This window comes from Peromyscus leucopus, chromosome 16_21 (assembly GCF_004664715.2).
Source record: "Peromyscus leucopus breed LL Stock chromosome 16_21, UCI_PerLeu_2.1, whole genome shotgun sequence".
Lineage (NCBI taxonomy): Eukaryota > Metazoa > Chordata > Mammalia > Rodentia > Cricetidae > Peromyscus > Peromyscus leucopus.
This window is the reverse complement of record NC_051084.1, coordinates 61134804-61155685: the sequence shown is the minus strand read 5'-3', so window position 1 is coordinate 61155685 and position 20882 is coordinate 61134804. Positions and strand designations below refer to the sequence as shown.

The following is a 20882-nucleotide window of genomic DNA, read 5'->3' as shown; positions in this document are numbered from 1 at the left end:
ACAAACCACACAATCTTCATTTTTATTAAACTTTTTATTACAGGAAAGAGTTAAGTCAGGAAATTAGAAAACATCTCACAGCATATCCTAATAAAAGTGTTTACACTAAGCTATGCCATGGGAGCCCGTTAATTCATTGATAGCATAAGTGAGAAAGCTCACTGACAGTTCTCAGGATCGACATGGAGGTGTAGCGCTGGGTCCATGTCATTTCCTTAAAACTTGAAAATCTTCCTTGTCTTCTGTATGCTTTTCTCATCAACAGGAGGCTGCCTCTGGCTGCCAGGCTGCAGAAACTTCTTTATGGTGGGCATGTCACTGATTCGGGTTTTCAGAGCCTGCAGTAAAAAAGATATCTGAGCCTATGGGGGATATTCTCATTTAGACTTCCATACTTATCATCCTGAGAAGACCCAAATCAACAGCATTAGAGATGAAAACAGGGATAATTAATGGGTTCTAATAAAATTGCAAAGATCATTAGGAATATTTTGCAAATATATTCCAAAGATTTGGAAAATATAGGAAATAACAGAGAAATAACTAGACATATTGTGTGCCAAAATCAAATCAGAAAATGTAAACCACTTAAATAATACACAATAATTCAGAATCTCCCCACAAAGCAATCCCAGGACTGTAGGAAGGCCACCGCTGAATTCTACCAAACCTTTAAAGATGACCTAACACTAATGCTTTTCAAAATGATTCAAGAAACAGAAGGCAAGAAATATTACAATACTGATGCTATACATCCAGTCACTATTACATTTCTGTAGTGGGCACTCTTCTGTTGCTATGATAAAACACCATGATCAAAACAACTTATAGAGGGAAAGAGTTTATTTGGGCCTATGGTTCCGGAACCATAGGAGTCTATCATGGAGGGGGGCACACACCAGGCGGCAGGCATGGTGGTAGAAACAGGAAGCTGAGAACTCACATCTTCCACCCCAAGAATGAAGCAGAGAGAGGGAATTGGATGTAGAGTGGCACTATAAATGCCCAAAGGTCACTCCCCAGTGATGTGGCCACACCTCTTAAACCTCCCCAAATAGTGTCACCAACTGGGAACCACTTGTTCAGATATCTGAGCCTATGGGGGATATTCTCATTTAGACTTCCATACTTATATCAAAACCAGATTAAGGACAACACCAAAAACCAAACAAGCAAATGAATGAATAAACTATCCACATTCCCTACAGTACAATTTCTTAATAAACACAGACATAAAATATGTCAATAAGTTGATGGCGGCTTCAACAAAGCATTGTTTGTGTGATGATGTCTCACAGCCTTCTGCTGGTACAGCCTACCAAGATGCCAGATGGCAGGACCTACATTGACTATGAGTCTGTGAATGAGTACATGGGAGTTGTTTGTTAAATGTACGAAGAACATCTGCAGGGATTGAATCCTAATAGTCCATCCACACATATGATATCAGTCAATTGTTTGGTTTTATTGATAGTCTGACAAGATCACAGCTGTTTGTCTACTGAGCCAATGTACAGACATAACAAAGACTGGATCAAAGAGAATATCTTTATGCTCTATGTCTATATACTGAATATCTATATATCACTGGCAGGCCCAACGGCCTGGGAAGTAATTGAGTTGGAAGAGTTAAGGGGTGAACAGAGGATTGGAATGGGTGCATATAGCATGCTGTGGTGAATATTTTGCATGATAGTAATCTTGTTTCTATTTTTCTAGTTTAACTAAGACAAAATGTATGACATGAAATGTGAACGACCTTTTCAATCTGAAACCACCATTGTCCATTTGATTGCCCTTCTTTCCTTCCTTCCTTCCTTTTATACTTAAACATTTTTATAATTTAAATAGAAAGTGTTCTTTGCCACTCAGGTTCCAATCCTTAAAATTGTTCTTATCTACTTCACAGCATTCAAGTACACTAACTCTTTGTGCGGAGTGTGGGGTTGGGGGTGCTAACAAGGTTAATTATGTCCTCTAGGGAAGTATTAGTGAAAAAAAAGAAATGTTCTATAATTGTATTTCTTTAATGTCAATGAAAAATCTAATTTAAGGACACATTAAGATCAGATACTATTTCTGGGGATGCAAAGCTGGTTCAATATATACCAATCAATAAAAGTAATACAACAATGTAGGACAGTAACACAGTGGAATTTTGTTCACCCCTCAGGGATGAAATAATGACATTTGTAGGAGAATGAATGGAACTGGAAATCATTATGTTAAGCAAATAAACTAGACTGAAGACGACAAAAGAACATGTTTCACCCACATGCACAAGCTAGATTTAAAGGTGTAATTAGTGTGTTATATATGTGAGGAATGACTGTAGAAAAGGCCTTATGGGGGGAGGTTTAAAAGGAAGGGGGGGCAAATGAGAGCACTGGAACATATATTAATGAAAGCAGAAAGTGGAACCATTTCAGGAGAGGAAAGGGTCTAGTCGGAGGAGGAGAGGGGATGGACTGGGCAGTAGGGGCGGTCCTAGTGGAACCCATTTCTTTGGGAAAAAAAGAATATAAATATTATAGCCAATCAAGTGTCGATCATAATCAACTTTTACACTGAGATAAAGATAGTTTTTGATGGAAGTGTGTGTGTGTGTGTGTGTGTGTGTGTGTGTGTAGGAGGGAAATTGATGTCTGACAGCAGGGGTGAAAGCTGAGGGTATGAGATCAGATGGAGAGAGGTCAGCTCCAATGGACTCTGCAAAGACAAAGTTTCACCTAAGATGCTGAGCATACCAGAGAGCAAGAAGACAGATGTCAATGGGATAAGAGGATGCATGGGGCCGAGATGCTGGGTCCTTCTTATGTACCACCCAACTGGTTTTCTTTCAGAACAAGATTATCGTAAAGCCTTAGAACAAATGCCTAGACGTTCATTTAGCAGGCCAGAAGAAGGCTGGAGATGAAATATTATCAGCCCAAGCTCAGACATTGGATTCCTGATGGGGAAGTGTGAGTTAGCTCACCTGAAGCAGAGGGAAGTTGGCTATAATGTTGGCATCCAGCTCTTCCATGTTGTAGATCATTTCAACCAGGTGAATATCAGCCTTGCTCAGCTTGTTGCCAACGAGGTAGTCTTGTCCATGGCTCTTTAACACCTGGAAAATTCAAGGGACCACTGTTGCAGGATTCTTAAAGGTACTTATTAATAAAATCAAACCTGAGGCGAGTTATTGGGGTCCATGCTGGTAGATCAGAGAGACAGAACAAGCCACAGCTATCTCACCTCGCCGGATCCTCAGCTGGTCTTGTTTCCTCCGACTGGAAGCTTCTGTGTCCTCATCCCAATGGCTCTCAGCTGAACTGCTGCTCAAAAGCCTGAATGCTTAACCAGCCAAATGCTTAACCAGCCAAAGGCTTCTAGTTTCTGGTCCTCACGCCTTATATATCTTTTTGCTTTCTACCACCACTCCCTGGGATTAAAGGCTGGCTTTCTGGGATTAAAGGCGCGTGTCACCATGCTTGGCTATTTCCAATGTGGCCTTGAACTCATAGAGATCCAGAGGGATTTCTATCTCTGGAATGCTAGGATTAAAGGTGTGAGTGCCACCATTTTCTAGACTTTGTATCTAGTGGCTGTCTGTTCTCTGACCCCAGATAAATTTATTAGGGTACACAATATTTTGGGAAACACAATACCACCACAGACCACATCCTGAACACACAGAGACAGGCTGGGGCCCCTGCTTCTTTCTGTTGAGACCCTAACTCTCAGCATCATTCTGTTAGTGGACTGGGGCTCCGGGGTTCAAATTAGTAAATGAGTAGGAGACCCTGAAATTGCACCAATGCCCTTATAAAAGGATGTGGAGGGTTCCTTAACCCATTGGCTCTGTGAAGACACTTCTAGAAGCCAGCTAACCAGGAGACAGACATCAGGCCTTCATCAATAACTGCATCTGCCAGCACTTTGATCTCCGTTCCAGTCTCCAGAATTGTTACAAATTAACCATGCTTGCATAACTCACAGTGTATGGCATTTTGGGTGTAGTAAATAGCTAAGCCACACTCTAGTACTAAGACAAGTTCTAAACCAGTGGTTCTTAACCTGTGGGTCATGACCCCTGTAGGGTCACATATTAGATATTTACATTATGATTCATAACAGTAGCAAAATGAAGTAGCAACAGAAATAAATTTATGGTTGGGGGTCACCACAAAATGAGGAACTGTATTAAAGGGTCCAAGCATTAGGAAGGTTGAGAACCATTGGTCTAAACTCCTTTTTAATAGCGCCCTGATATGCCACCCCTTTAAAGCATGCTATTCAGCAGCCCCAGCCTGAGTCCTCCTGTCTCAGCCTCCTGAGTGCTGGGATAACAGGTACATGGCACCACACCCACACACGTTATTATGGATCTTGAAGTCCAAACAGCTTCTGCAAACCTTTTCAAAGGCAGGAAAGTAACGGTTGGTCGCTTTCTCTTTCATCAGGGCGATGTTTGCTTCTTTGACCCCAGGTGGGTCAAATGGGTAGAGAATAAACATCTCATTCAAATCTGCCAAACCTTCCGAATACATATCAATCCTGAAAGACAAAAACAAACACAGCTGCTGAACCTGTCCAGCCCGACATTTTTCAGTTTGAAAACCTCAGAGGACAGAGCATCAGCAGGTATCACTCCCACCTCCCGCCCCTTCCTCCTGTTCTGTGTCAGACAGTAGCTAGGGCTTCTACAATGAACATTGGTTCCTTAGAGAAATCTAAAAGGAACGCGTGGGTCAAAACCTTGGTTGTACCTGTGGCCAAATGCAGCTGGGGGCACTGGTGACTTGTCTAGTGTCACTGCCAGGAGAGAACCTGGAAGAACTCAGGCATTTCCCATGGGTACAGCAAATAGGATGCCTCTTCTGCTTTCGCTTGCTCTCTGAACAAATGGGGTGTGGGTATCAGGAGTAAAAATGGTTGAGAGCTCACAAATCGCTGTAATATCTCAGGTGCTTCTGCTTCCTTTGCTGCCTCAGCCCATGTCCTTTTAATGTTACAAGTTCTCTCAGTGGCATTAGTTTCTAGTTTTGCACATATGACTTTTATTCATTTTATTTTCTGTAAACTGTAACAGAGAGGTCTAGTTTCATTCCTGTGCATGTAGATACCCATGACTGCAGTATAGGTGTTTATGTCTGCTGCAGAGCAGTTGAGTAGATATACATGCATTTGCTCCTGGGCTCTCAATTCCATTCCATGGCACTGTGTGTCTGGATTTATGCCAGCCCCACACTAGGTTGGATGCCATCAATGTGTGGTACATTTTGAGATCAGGTACTAAAATCCCTCCAGTTTTGTGCTTTTGGGGGTTCCTCATATACTATATTTTTAAGTGGTAAATTTAATCCATTCACATTCAAGACCAAGATGTGGACACACCCTCGTAGTTCTGTTCATTTTTCCTGGTTGTGCTGCATGCTCTTGTATTTCCTTCCATCTGTGTTCAGTTGTGTTTGGATGATTTCCTACATAGGCGGGAATTGATTTTCTCTTCTCTCTTTTGTGGCTCTGCTCTACTTTTACCTTTTGTACTCACCTCTGCTTTACTAGCGGAAGTTACTACCACCATCCTTGGCCTTCTAGTCTATGACCCATGTAAGCATGTGCAGTGGGACCAGTCCTCTGGTGATGAACTCACTGGGTTTTATTCCAGTTAGTCTAGTGATGTCCTTCACGTGTAGCCTATTGTGGGTCTGTTTCCATGATCTTTCCCTTCTGACAGATTGGTTGCAATATGCCTCAGGGATCTGTTTTGTGACCTTATCTGGGTTCTTTCAAGCTTCTCAGGATGAGATTTTCATCATTGCTAAGATATGTAAAGGCGCAAGCAATTATTGCATTTACAGGCTTCTACTGTCCTTCCTGTCTCATCTCAGAACACTCATAATGTGAAGGTAGAAGAAGCTACCACTTTTATTGAAGAGTAGATTCTATAATCAAAGACTTTCTGCTGGTCATGAATCCTAAGTGTTAGTTGGATGGACAGCAGTGGCTTTGAAATGTCTAGTGGGCACTTCAGTGCTCAGGTTCACCAACTAGATATTTCCAGTGATACAGCTGCTGGCTTTTATCTTAATTTGGTCTGTTATGTAGGGAAGGATGTCAAGTGCATCTAGTTACATATTTTGCTGATTTCTTCCATAGTTTGAAAGTTTCTATGAGCCTTTCTGTACAAGAACAGAAGAGGGCATATTTTTGTTTTTCTTGGATATACACCAGACTGAGGAAGTGATCGGTCATCAATAATACTGTATTTAACTGTTAGAGGAACTGCCAACATTTCATAACAGATTTTACTTTCTTTTGAAATAAATTGGCATGCATGTGTTTATGTGCACACTGTCATGAATGTATGTGCACTTGGAGGCCAGCGGTCAATGCCAGGTGTTTTTCTCTATTGCCTCCACCATCATGAGACATGCGCTCAGATAAACTTGGAGCTCAGATTTTCCTACTAGACCGGCTGCAAACACGTGGGACCCACTGGTTCCTGCCTCCCAGCACTGGGGTTACTGAAGCACACTGTGGCACCGCACCTTTATGTGGGTGCTGGATGTCACACCTTCAATGTGTACACTTGGACAGGAAGGACTTTACTGACTGAGCCATGTCCCCTGCCACCATAGTTGGCTAAATGTCAATGAAGCAGTTCTACCACAACTGGGAGGCAAGCTGCCAGGGTTGGTGGCACCGACTCAATCCAGCTGCTGTAGTTCTACATGGCACGAGCCAAATGACTCCAGGATCTTGGGCATCTCAATTCTATTACCCTTGAACACTGGACTAGTCCATGTAATTAGCTGGTAGCTTAATTTCCTGGTCCTGACCATGATCATTCCTGGAAATTAAAAGTTGGCAGATGAAATCCTTACATTGTCAATCCTTTATCTCTAGACTTCATGTTCTGAGCAGCCAGCTTCTGAAAAGCCTGAGCACCTGGAATAATGGTTCCAATGTTCTCCCAAATTCATAGCTGATGAGAGCTCTCAAGCTTCTATCCCTGTGTTGTGTTTGAGAACATCCCTGGTTATTGTTACAGTCACCAGGATCCACCCTACCATTACTCATCCCTCATCTACAGAGGACTCTGATATACTTCAACCCAGTATAAATACCAAGGCAAGCCTACTGGTGGCCATGACCCCCTGCCATAGATCTGATCATTCAATGAAAGACTTAGATCCTTCTCATGATATCCATTGATACTGAAATAGAAATATACTGTACAGGGCTCTCTCCTTCATGTCCTTCCCATAGAGGTTGTATTTGCTGGAAAAATAGTTGAGAATGGCCCTGATCTGCACCAGCTTCATTCCGTCCACCTCCACCATGGGTACTTGCTGGAACATCAAAACTCCATCTTTTGAAAAAGGAAAACAAAAATAGAGAGAGATTTTTTTTTAATGCTGTGGGTTACACATATGCTTTCAGAATAAAAGCCATCAAAAGAATAAAATACAAGAGGAAACACATTATAGCCTGGTAACTTAATGTTTCTAATTAAAAACAATTAGTATTTTTTAAGTGTCTAATAGTTCCTCCCTCCCCAGCCCTTGATCAGTAGATTGCTAATTCATTTCTGTCTGTGTTACCCATCCAGACACATGCCAGGGAATTTCTATTTCTTCATGTTGACTTCTGCTCATAGCTATTCTTAGGAAAGTGGGAGAGAATGCAACAAGGTGAACAATTTCTAGGTCAGGATCTTTTTTTTTTTTTTTTTGAGACAGAGTTTCTCTGTATAGTTTTGATGCCTGTCCTGGATCTTGCTCTGTAGACCAGGCTAGCCTTGAACTCACAGAGATCCACCTGGCTCTGCCTCCCGAGTGCTGGGATTAAAGGCGTACACCGCCACTGCCTGGCCTATGTCAGGATCTTTGTGTGCTCTTCTAATCATAGCAGGAGGCAGTGGTCCAAGGAAGGCATGAATCCCTAGCCCCATGGCTGCCATCTATTCCTGTTTCTTCACCTCCTCACACTCTAGTCTGAACCTCCAATCCTTTAGGACCATCTCACTATAAGGACCAGCAGGGAGTCAAGGTCAAGCCACCAGACTGAAGAACTCAAGGTGAGCACTGGACTTGATTCTTTTCTCTGCCCTACTGCAGGAAGTGAGCAGCATGGGACCCTGCGTGCTCTGTATCTCAAGAAAAGTGGAGAAAAAAGGGGAAAGCCAGGGAAGGCACTGGGGGGATGTTTCATTAGCAAATGCTCAGAGGCCTAGCCCTTTTTAACGTTAAGTAAGCCTCAAATCTGCCCAAAGAACCCTCCTCATTTATGTTTTTCCTACTGACATCCTACTCTTCTCTGGCATCCCCTATCTGGAACCACCCTATAAACACACCCTCATGACCTGGGGTCTAACCCATTTGGAAGACACCCCCGTCTGTGGTCTTCAGGTACTTGAGCTTACCACTTCTTAACTTCTCCAAGTCCTCGTTGGTGTGTATAAATTTCTCTTCATACTAGAAAACAGAAACAGCAAAGGAGTTGTCAGTTTTTCTTTAGTCTTGCAGGCTTCTTCACTTGAATACATTCTCTTCCATGCATAGTGTAAGTGAGGGAGCGCTTCAGTGTTGGCAGTGTATGGAACAACCTGCTTACAGCTGTTAGGTTGCATGTCTGACCTGTCAAGAGAGCACAACTCATGGCATGTAGTTGCTCATCCTGAAGGTCCTTTCCCTTCCACCCTGCTCCCCACCAAGAACTATGACAACTTCACATTCTGGGAGGGATTTCACAATAAGGGAAAGCCTGCAAAGATCTTCTCATGGTGAAGCTGTAAGATTGCAGGAGTCTGCATCTCCAAGTAAGATCACTGGGTCTGTGGCACAAGATATGATGACATGGACCAACAGTCTCTGTCCTAGTCAGCTTCAGCTGTCAAGTTGACACAGCCCAGAGTTACCTGGGGGAGTCTCAACTGGAGGATGTCATTGATCAGATTGATCCATGGACATGTCTGTAAGGCATTTTCTTCATTGCTAATAGATGTAGCCCAGCCCACCATGGGCAGTGCTATCCCTGGGCAGGTGGGCCTGGACTACCAAAGGAAGCTAGCTAAGCAAGCCAGGAGAGCAAGCCAGTGCAACAACAATCTTCCATGGTCTCTGCCTGAGTTCCTGCCTCAGCTTCCTTCAGTGATTTAACATATAAGATAAACAAACCCTTTCATCCAAAACAGGTTTTGGCCAGTGTTTTATTTTTATGCAAAAAAAAAAAAAAAATTCATGGATATAGCTGTTTTGCCTGAATATATGTCTGTGTTTCCCTTGCATGCTTGTGCCTTCAAAGGCCAGAAGAGGGCATCAGATCCTCTAGAACTGGAGATACAGATAAAGTGTTGGAGAGATGGCTCAGTAGTTAAGAGCACTGGTTTTTCTTCCAGAGGTCCTGAGTTCAATTCCCAGCAACCATACATCGTCTCATAATCATCTGTAGTGAGTTCTGGTGTCCTCTGCTGGCCAGCATGCATATGTGCAGATAGAATACTGTATACATAAATAAATAAATCTTAAAAAAAAGAAATCAAATCCAGGCCATCACTCCAGCACCTAGTCATTGTTTTATCATAGCAACAGAAACCAAACCAGAATAGTCTTTTTTTTTTTTTGATATATATTTTTTATTTTACAATACCATTCAGTTCTACATATCAGCCATGGGTTCCCCTATTCTCCCCCCTCCCACGCCCTCCCCTTACCCCCCAGAATAGTCTTTATAAAACCTAGTTTATAATTTACATATGATATGCTTAAGTAGATTTCCTCTTCTGGAATACATGGAACTTCGTGGTAGAATTCTCAGTTTAAGGTTCATAATACTCACAGTAAAACAGTAAAAGGATCATGATTTTCATGATCTTGTATGGCTGGATACATGTTTCCACACAATATTTAACCAAGGTTGACAAGATGGCTGGGCTGGTAAAGGCATTTGTTGCTATGTCTGACAACCTGAGATTGATATTTGTGGCTCACGAGGTAGAGGAATAACAAACACCCACAAGTTAGCTTCCAGCCTGTACCTATGCATCCATAGTACATATATGCACACACATGAACAAAATAAAATGTTAAAAAATATTAAATAAAAAATTCGGGTTGTCATGATTGCACAGGTTCATTATAACACTTCATTTTTGTGTATTTATCTGACCTTGAAGTCATTGTTAAATCTCACTCTCATTATTCTAATCTATACACACAGTTATATGATCTCATTTTGTTATGGGAAATAATTCACTGAACCATTCAAACCACTTAGAAATATTCAGTGTGTGTGTGTGTGTGTGTGTGTGTGTGTCCAGAAGGATGATGTGTCAGAATTCTAATGAATGTCTTGCTATTTCCTCATACTATCTTTTCATTTCCTTTTCATTTAAAGCAACTGAATATTGTTGACCATCTACTCTGCTCTTCATCTGCCTCTAGAAATCAAGCTTATCCAAGAGCAATCACTTTGGTCAGAAAGACAGCCCATGACAGGGCTGCCAGAGACTGATCTGATGCCCTGAGGAGTTGCCAGTACTTGCTACAAATGTAGCAATCAATTTGGCCAGACATGGGTGGCACATGCCTATGCAATGGCAGCATTCTGGAATTGAGGCAGGAGGATGACAAGGTCATGGCCAGCCTGAGATATGCTGCAAAACTAGCACAACAACCCTCAATTTCGGAGCTAGGGAGATGCCTTAGTGGTAAAGAGCATTTGCTGCTCTTCCAGATGATCTAGGTTCAATTCACAGCACCCACATGATGCTTAACAATCATCTATAACTCTACTTCCAGGGTATCTGATACCCTCTTCTGGCCTCAGATCATTGCATCTGATCTGGCCTCTTCTGGCATCAGCCATGTTTGTGTTTCAAACATACATGCAAGCAAAACATCCATACACAGAAAAAAACCTCAAATCAGCTTTTATGTCATTTTGTATTTATATCATATATCAAATATATAAGTATATTTGACTCTATAGAATCTACAAAAATAAAGTCATTAGAAACAGTCACGATTATTTCTGTATTTTGATGCTCATCTGATTTATGATCTAGGCTGTAACTAATAAATAGCTGTGTGGCCTGAGCATATTAATTGAAGATCTCACAGCATTTGTTTCCTCATTTGTAATAATCATCTATTGATTTTTTAAAAATGTGAGACAAAGTCTTACTATGTTGCACAGGCTAGACTCAAGTAATTCTCCTTCTACTTCAACCTCCTGAGTAGCTGGGGTCCTAAGCACATGCCACTGTACTCAGCTGGGCAGAGTTTTCAAAGTACACAGTGTAGGGCTTGCCCCACATCACACTGGGCAATAAGTACTAACTCTGGTTGCACAGACTGTGACTTACTATCGTTCTGAGTAGGAATATTTTCATCTCTGGCTGCTTGGTTGGAATGCTGGATTATAGACATACACACTGTCACACTGCATTAGATGACAGACAGTGAGGTGTTGAATGCCACCAGTTAGCCAAGCATTCATTCAGGAAACACACAGGGGACAGAGGGGATGGAGGAGCAGTTATAGGAAGAGGCTCACCAAGGTCAGATAGGGATGGTGAGTTTGTTGGTTATGGTGAGAACGGTGGGATGGATGGATCTGTCATAATCAGTCTTTGGGCACAGAAGACCCAGAAGGTCTGAGCAAGAGTCCGAGGCAGCCTGTGCTCAGCTCCCTTTTCAGTCTCCCTGGGGTGGACAGGAGGAGGCCTTGACACTGAGTTCATTGCTGATACTTCACCCTTCTGTTAAGAACGCATTCCTGCAGAGGCTGAGTCACAGGTGGACATCTGCATGACTGGCAAGAAGATTCGTTTTGAAAGAACCCAAGGTAGAAAGGTGCCCATTTTTATCTGTGGGCTGCTCTCTTTGTACCTGGGAGTGATGAAGCCAAAGCCCCATGCACGCCAGGAGCAAGGGTGAAGTGCAACCCTCAGGGTCACGTAAACAGGAGGCTGGGATTGCACTGCAAGTCCCCTCCCAGGACCCTGTCTCAACCCTTAGCCATTCTTCCCAGCTTCTATCCAAGGGCAAAATCTCCTGAGTCTGTGATTTCCACTCAAGTAAATCCCTCCCAGATCACAGGCATCTTACTGAGATGTATTTTACCCAAGGATGCCTCCAGAGGGCAGCACCCAACAGGGTCATACAGAAAAGTACCAGCACCTCTTGAACATTAGTGAAATGCTGAGTGTCCTAGATGCTCTACTATTCATTTAAATCTCTTCTTTGAAGCCATATGTGGTGATGTGTGGGGAAATTGCTGGAATTTGGGGCAGCCCAAACTACACAGTGAGTGAGCTATAAAACAAGACTCTCTCAGGAACAACAGTGGGCCACCTTTTTTTTTTTTTTTAACCTCTTTGTATTCCCATAGATGTGTAGGATGCTGAGGGCAGGGACAACTAACTGTCTTCCTCACTGGGTATCCCCGGGACTTAAAAGAACCTGGCACTTACTCAGTGCTCAAGATAATAATGTCTACAGTGTCCGCCCCACCCTGAACAAGCGGCCTTTGCTGTCCACTCCTGACTGCCTCTCAACTGCGGTTTGTATTTCCACTCTACTTTCATTTGCTAGAATGTTATATATTAATTATTTTGCTATGGAATAATAATAAATACAATATATCATTGTTCTTTGAGGCCCTTCTCTTAGGATGAGTTGAGCAATGTCCTCTCAAATTGCCTCTTACTCAGCCCGAATATCAGATATCATGTATTTTGTCTCTAAATAACTTCAATGTGTTCTCTACACTGTAAGAACTCTGTTAGGGGAGAAACCTCCCACCAAGACATGATCACATCTAAAACAATAATAATTCATTAGTGTTACCAAATATCCAATATTCGTAATTCTAATTTTTATATAAGTGCCATGAACTATTTCTTTTTTATTTTAATTTGTATTAATAATTATAAATAAATTATAAAATAATTATAAATAAAAGAAAATCACACACTGAAATTAGGCAGACCCAAAGACTATACAACTCAGTGAACTTCTATACAGTTGGAGTTATTTATTTTCCACACTCTAAATCTCCATCCAAATGTGGTACCCATGTTGTGACTAATGCTTCGAAGTTGTTACTGTCTGTGCTGTGATAAGAAAAAAATTTCACCTATTTTTTATGCCATATCTATTTATATATATCTTCAAAACTGATAATCTTAATGTAAGGTACAAGTCTGTTTTTATTCAATAGTGTCATATTCTATAGCATAGCCTACCCCTGAACTTGCGATCCTCCTGCCTCAACTTTTGGGATTAAAGGTATGCCTTAATCCTAGGGCACAATTCCTCAGAGGTCATAATTCTTTAGAGGTCATGCAATAGGAAACACCTCCTGACTGATGTGAGGAACTCAGTGGACACAGTCTGTTTTAGGTACATCTGAAGATGGACCATCTTGAAACTTACCTCTACTCCAGCTGCAGCCAAGAGCCAGCGGACAGACTCCATTCTGCCCCGGGCCTCATCATAATGAAATAAGGGCTTTCCCGCCATTGTTGTAGCTCCTCAGGTTCACTAACTATTAAAAAAAAATGAATGGATGAAAAAATGAATGTACAGAAGCTAAATGTACCTTAGGATTATGGTTAATAATACAATAGTACAGAAGAACTATCTGTCTGTTCTTGTCAAGGCTGCTAGCAATCCCTGTCAGACTTTCTTGATCCACATTGCACCAAACCACACCATGGGTAGTTTGAGGACATAAACAGAGCAGCCTTGACCCTACAGTGGAGGAGGGCCTGGGCTCCTGGCAAACCTTAAAATGCAGACATCACTGACAAGGAAAGGGGCCAGAGCAAAGTCCCTCCCTAGCCCTGTGGTTCCTATGGTGCTTTGCTCAGAAGGTCCTGGCTCAGCTTCACTCTGCCTAATTCTCCCCACTGCAGAAGGGGATTCTTTTTCTACTACAACCACATGTCCCACGTCTACAATGAGTTTTATTTCACAATCTAGAAAAAGAGTAGTGGCTGCAATACTTTTATATTGAAAGGAACATGACCATTTTATTTAGTGCCTAGTGAGTAATGGGCAGTTTCTCATTTTAACCCTCTTTCAACTGTTATAAGGGACACTGGCATCTCTATAGGTACCATGATGTGGAAAACCTGTCATTCAATTGCACTTCCTTTGACACTGAAATCTTAAAATTTTCCCATTCACATAGTTGCAAATTCCATGTCATTATTTATTAGTGAGTTGGAAAGTACACCATACGTTCTAAATAGCATTTTTAATATCATAGGAGTTTTCATATCATAGGAACTCTCAGGAGTGTGGCATGTATGTTAAAGGCAAACATTTTGGGTTCTATTCATGTTGTGCAATGCACCTGTGGCTGAGGGTGAGATTCAAGAATCACCCGTCCTGGTACTAGCCATGAGGTTCATAGCTTGTTCTTTTCCAAGGTGCCCCTGCACTACTGACGTTCTGAGCAGAGTAATCTTTGTTCTAGGAGTCTATGGCAATCATTGGAGGTTATTTCCTAAGCAACCTCTGGCATTATATTGTAGTCTCCCCCAACTCTCAATTACGACAACTGCGACAACTGCAATGTCTTCAGACTGTCCACTGTGCTCCTGGAGCAGCACCTCCCTGGCACTGCCCTTCAGACTGGGAACCATGGGCTCTGTTCCAAGCTGCCAGAGAGAACAGCATAGAGAGAGGAGTTGGAATGCACCTTGTGGGGGCCCAAATTACTCAAGGTTAGAGAATCTGGGCTTGCTTTACCCAGCAGGACTGCATAATGGGATGATTTGGCCACAGGTGTGGTTACCAGGTGTTTTGAAGGGTCTACATTTGGCTGTATGCTGAGCTTTGATCCTGAAAGGGGTGGGGGGTGTCTTTTGCCTCTCCTTTGGCATTGTACAAAAAGCCCTTTGGAATAAACCTCCAGGTGACTGGGTATTGACCCAGGGCCCTCCCTAAGCTATCCCATGTCTCTGTCTTTCTTATCATCTGTTTCTATCTTTCAATCTATCATTTCCTCATTCCTCTCTCCTCCCCCCAAGAACTCTTCACAGGACGGAGCTGGACTCCCGGAGACTCCCACAGCACCTCAGATTAAGATCAGGCAAGTCAGCGGCAGACTCAGGCAAGCCATGTCTGTGGTGCATACACAAAAGCAAGACAGTTTCAGATTGCCGGGTTGTGGGTTGTTAGATCTTTAGCGCGCGCCTGCGCACACACACACACTTGTAGTTTACTTGTAATCTATTAGTCTTTTTTAAAAGTCCAAAGCAATTTTCATCATAAGCCCCCTTGGAGCATTTTTGCCGTGTCAAACAATGGTGGTGGCTGGCAGAGTGACATGCCAACCTGATCTGGTTCCTGCACTAATCAGGTTTAAATCTAGTCCTGACCACGGACTTGTGTACATGTGAGAGAACAGAAAGTGCCCTGAAGTGGCTGTAGTTTTTGGTTCAGGAGTCATCATCCCCTTAGCTAGTCAGAGCTGGGAAGATGGCTGCATTGCGAAAACGAAGCACCAGCTTTTTCTGGAGGTGGGATCCTGCCTGCGGGGCCACCATCATCCCGCACTTTTCTTACCGTAACCTCAGAGGTCAGGCTTCTTATCCTTAGATTACCGACGCCCCTCACCATTGTCTAATATACCTGATTGAGAAGCTTGAGAGATGGGTCTGTTCTTACGGGGACCAGAGTTTGGTTCCCAGCACCCATATCAGGTAGCCCACAGCTGCTTGGAACACCAGTTCCCAGGGGTCCAGCAACCTCTCCTGTACTCCATGGGCACCTGCACTCACACATGAATATTTCCACACATAGACATACACACATACATGTAGTTATAAGCACCATGTTCTCCGTATATTTCAATGTTCCCCCTACTGGCACCATGGTTCTCTGAATTTAGGTTTGCCCTGTGCAACTCCAAATAATTGTTTTTTTTTTTTTTTTTTTTTTCACAAGGTATCTCTGAGGATCTGAGATTTTTCCTACATGAGACATTTGTCACATTCTTTCTTCTGTTGGCAGTGACTCCAAGGCAATCCTGCCTCTGCCTGGTGGGTTCTATGCCCGGTAAAATGTAAGCATCCCCTCCAGGTAGCTAGTCTCTCCTCGTGACTCCCTATGTACTGAGCTGCAAGGGAGCTGAGAAACTCTAGATTTGAAGCCAGTTCTGGCATCCCAACTAGTTTCTTCTTGCTTATCTCCATTATTCAGTTTTTTTAGCCTGCAAAGGTAACTTCCCTCCCAGACCCACACAAAGGGAGCTCCCAGGAAGTCAGCATAGCCTCGTAGTGTGTCAGGTTCTGAATTGTTTATTCTGCAGCCCGGAATAGCACCTGGCTCCTTAGCTCAAGATGCAGCCATTTCTTACAGCGCTTCCTTGCCAGGAAGAACGCTGAGGACAGAGCCAAGCAGTTCAACAGTAAACTAGGGCCACCAGGCTGATAGGGTCCTACCACCACACCTGCTGTTCCGCTGTTTAAATACAATCATCCAAATAGTGCCAGTCTCCAGGAGCTAAACAGACAGCTCCTGGATCAGGAGAACTGGGGAAACAGGAAGAAGGGGAGGGAGAAACTGCAGCCACTGCCAGGAGAAGCAGCATGTAAAGACGCCAGTAAGCCACCAGCCACGTGACAAAGTATAGAGTTATAAAAATGGGTTAATTTAAGATATAAAAACAGTTAACAAAAAGCCTGCCATAGCCATACAGTTTATAATAATATAAGTGTCTGAGTGATTATTTTATACGTAGATTGTGGGAATAAGCTCTCCAGCAACAAATGGCGCCCAACGTGGGGCTCGAACCCACGACCCTGAGATTAAGCGTCTCATGCTCTACCGACTGAGCTAGCCGGGCTGGTACCCCGGGATTGCTCGCTGCTCGCACAGAGCACCTTAGTTTAGTTCTCAGCACCCACATAAGGCAGTAATCAACTAGCTAAAACTCCAGTGCCAGAGAATCCAACACCTTCTTCTGGTCTCTATCAGTACCCCCTACCCATCCACCTCCACCCCCCCCACACACACATTCACATAAATAAAAATAAAGCAAATCTTTTTTTAAAATAAATCATACTGACAGTTCTCTACCTAGCAGAAATAGTGGGTTGGGATTTTTATTTTGTTTTGTTTTCACTTGCATGTTTTTTTTTGCTGGGAAACCTGAAGGGAATATTAAACTCAGAAAATAAAAGGAATTTGCAAATTCTCTGCTGGTGTGGGAATGTGTCATTTCAAAAGAGCATTCATTGCTCTTTAGCTTGTCTAAATCTAGGTCTTCTTGCTTTACCACCCCCAAATTCTAAACGTTTCCATTTTATTGTTCTTTTGAGACTTTAAACTCTGCTCATCTTTGGACTCCTTGATATGGAAAATTCAGAGAGAGGAGGGGAAGGGGGAGGAGGAGGAGGGGAGGGGGAGGAAGGGGAGAGAGAGGAGGAGGAGACAAAAGTAAAGGCCTATGAAATGGCTTAGCTGGTAAAAGTGCTTGGCTTGCAAGCCTGGAGAGCAGCCGACCACCCTCAGATTCTGTGGTGGAGGACAGAACCAATCCTCTGAGCACAGCTGTGTGGTGCCTGCATTTACACACATTGTAGGTAAACACACACACCAACAAAATAAAATAAAGTAACCACTACAAAGTTCCGACAACTCCAACAGTGTGATCTAAAAACATTAGAAACAGAAATGCAGCATCGGTGGGAAGCGAACTAATGACTATAGCCTTAGCCAACAAATCGGCCAATTGATTACAGCCTAGCTAGGTAACTGTTCATAAATAATCATTGCTTTGTTTTGATTTTGTTTTTGTTTTGTTTTTTTCGAGACAGGGTTTTTCTATGTAGCTTTGCGCCTTTTCTGGAACTCACTTGGTAGCCCAGGCTGGCCTGGAACTCACAGAGATTCACCTGGCTCTGCCTCCCAAGTGCTGGGATTAAAGGCGTGTGCCACCGCCCGGCTTGTTTTGATTTTTTAAAGAGAAGAACCAGTTTCTACTTTGTGCTTGATCTTAAGGTGGCTTACTTGAACGTGGAACATTTCATGGAAAATCAATATGAAATCTATATTTAGATTCTACTCTGCAGGCCCACACCTCAGGCTGGGAATATACACTACAGGGGTATATTTTCAGATTGCTGGGGGCACCCCACTTCTTTTTATCAACCCATCCAGTCCTCTGCCCTGGTTTTCTAAATTCCTGGCAGTTATTTTTCTTTAAAAACTAAGAAAGGAAGTCTAGAGGGACAGCTCAGCAGAGCACTTGCGGTTCTTGCAGAGGACCAGAGTTTGAATCCCAGCACCCACATAACGAGACAGGTAGGGATCCCCCAAAACGCCTCTCACTCCAGCTTGGAGGAATCTAAAGCCTTCTTCTGGGCTCCCACCCACGGTCACACACACACACCCCTCACACACAAATAAATACAATAAATCTTTTAAAAAACTAATAAAAATGCACATGCGGGGGGCAGCGATTATTGTGAGGTGCTATGCTCTGTCTTTTCTCATCATGAGAATAGAAGAAGCAGATTAAGGTATAGGTTAGGGTTTGGAGAAAACGGCTATGTAACTCCCTAATTTCCTAAGCCATTAAAGCAAACAAGCGTTCAAAACTTTTTTTATTTAAATTCTCCTAAACCCTAGGAGCTCTGGTCTTTTTTAAACCCCACCCCAAATGAAACTGAAAGCATCTCTCACACCATAGAAAACCCCACGCCTAGGGGTTTTCTCCGATGCTTGGAAACCTTCGATGCGGGGTTAAAACCCCGGAGAACTGAGAGCAGTGCATCACTGTTTTCTGAGCATGGCCGAGCTGTGGCACTCATGAAGTCACAGCAGCTGCTCTGCCAGCACCTGGCCTGCCCACGACCAAGTCTGTCAACATTGTCCTAGATGGGGGAGGGGCTGGTGCAGGCCAGGCCCACACACATCGGGCAGTCAGCTGAAACCCAGTGGATCACCAAACCAAACCAAACCAAAAAGACATGAATGTAGGGGTGGGAACGTGGGGACAGTGAGAAGGGACGGATGAGTGTGACCAGGCTGGGTTATATACGCGTACGCAACTATCAAAGAACAAGTAAACATTTTCTAATTTAAAAAAAAGGGGGGGGGGCTCCAGCATTCCCGAAGGCACGGTCCTCAACCCCTCCCCTCTATGAGAACGAAAAGGGGGTGCAGCTCTGCTGAATGAGGGGTAAGAAGCAAGAGGACGAGGCCTGGTGCCTGCGGGAGAGCAACTAGCGGGTCCGAAACACTGGCAAGTGTTTCGAGAGACTAAGTTTCCCAGATTCTTGTCGCAGCTTCCCTGATGCGCATAAGAGTAATAGTGATGAGTGTAAGAACAGGCTTCATTCAGTGCACCGTGCCTCTAGCCAATCTTGTTAAGGAAGTCACAGAAAGGGCTGCTAATAAGGATAATACAATTGCTCGGGCCATTAAACTCTCGTTTCCTCATTTTCTACATTCTTTTTAACATTTCTGGAAAAACTGTTGTTAAACAAAGGGGGGTCGGGGGTTGGTGGTGAGGGAGTTTTGCTGCGTTCTCTAGGCACACGCCCAAGAAAGCACAGCGTGAGTATTAAACTCTCCTTCATGTGCTAAGGAGGCGACATTAAATGACTTTTCTTAGCATCTAAAAGGCAGGGCAATCAAACTTGTAGGAAAAACCACTCTGCCAGTCCTTACCTTGCTGGAGAATTCTCTTTTCTTCCACAGCAGTAAAGAGCCGCAAGTGCAAATGTTTAGTCCTCAGATTGACTCCATCCGGGAGAAGAGGGAGGAGTCCCGTTGGGGAGAAGCCACACCCACCCCGTTCAGGGCTGGACAGGGGGTAGGAGTGAAGCAGGGGTAGTGTGTGTGTGTCGTCTCCACTGACAATTAGAAGGGAAAGTGCCAAGTCATTCTAACTCGGCAAAGCACCGGGTTAATATTTTGCTTTTCAAGGTTGATGACAAAATGGTACTGATAAATCTCAGATAGTTTTACTCTGCCTGTGGGTGGCGACTGGGTTTGGGGTCAAAGACTTTTCCCAGTGGGGCGAATGGACTGCAGGGACAAAGGCAGATACAAAATTTCCACTCTGAAATTAGCACTGTAAAGCCAAGATGTCACAGACACAAAGGCGGTTTTATTCCAGGGCGGGATGGATTTGCAAGTAACACTGGTTTTGGTTTGGAAACCCATGTAAGCCACCAACATTAACTAGATCTGAGGGTTTTGTAAGAAAGGAAGTTAGCAGAACTGCCTGTCATTCTCAGGGGAAAGATAAGCAGAGATGGGACAAATTAGGGTGGCCTATTTGTCCTACACCAGAATCCAGCTCAAAAGGCAAAATGGACTATCTGGTAATTCTGAAACTGGGCAGTTTTGTCAGTGAAAAGTTTTTTCACCCCGATAAGCCTCTCTGCCTACACAGCGATCCAAATCAGACTGAATTAGAAAAAGCCCCGGTTTAATCAGTGAAGGGTTCCTGGATGATTTTCCAGCCCCCTAGAGAGGAGACAGGGAAGAGAGACTGAAAAACCATGTGTCTGTTTTCTGGGATGCAGCTTAAATACTCTACGGGAGAGGTCTTGAGCATCTCTGGGGGAAGAGCCATGTTTGGCGGGACTTTCTGAGGAACAGGGTATGGACAGAGAGGTGGGGCTTCCACCAGAACATTCTAGACTCTTTGGGTATCAGGGTGCCAGGGGCTAAGGTGGAGCTTCCATCAGAACAGTCAGCTTGTGCAGATACGGAGAAATCATTGGTAGTTTCCTGTTTGTGAAGCAATTCACCCCATGTATAAAACTCCTTAGCGAATGTTTTTGCTGTTTTATTTTTCATCATTCTGCATCTGTTTTCACTTTTACTTTATCATTTCAGTAGACAGCATTTCCTGAC

The 20882-nt window shown here is 43.4% G+C and overlaps 1 protein-coding gene and 1 non-coding gene across 2 annotated transcripts; both read right to left on the bottom strand.

The window, feature by feature from the left end:
* Positions 1-13: 13 nt before the first annotated feature.
* Positions 14-19820, bottom strand: LOC114692337 (glutathione S-transferase A6). Its single transcript, XM_028868063.2, has 7 exons — positions 19686-19820; positions 13431-13542; positions 8414-8465; positions 7228-7360; positions 4398-4539; positions 2978-3109; positions 14-338 (listed from the first exon to the last, which is right to left on the bottom strand). Exons 2-7 carry the CDS (start codon positions 13515-13517, stop codon positions 216-218), a joined length of 669 nt encoding a protein of 222 aa, XP_028723896.1. The 5' UTR covers positions 13518-13542; positions 19686-19820; the 3' UTR covers positions 14-215.
* On the bottom strand, positions 16782-16854 carry Trnak-cuu. The gene has a single exon. It is a non-coding gene; the product is annotated as a tRNA-Lys (tRNA).
* Positions 19821-20882: the final 1062 nt, after the last annotated feature.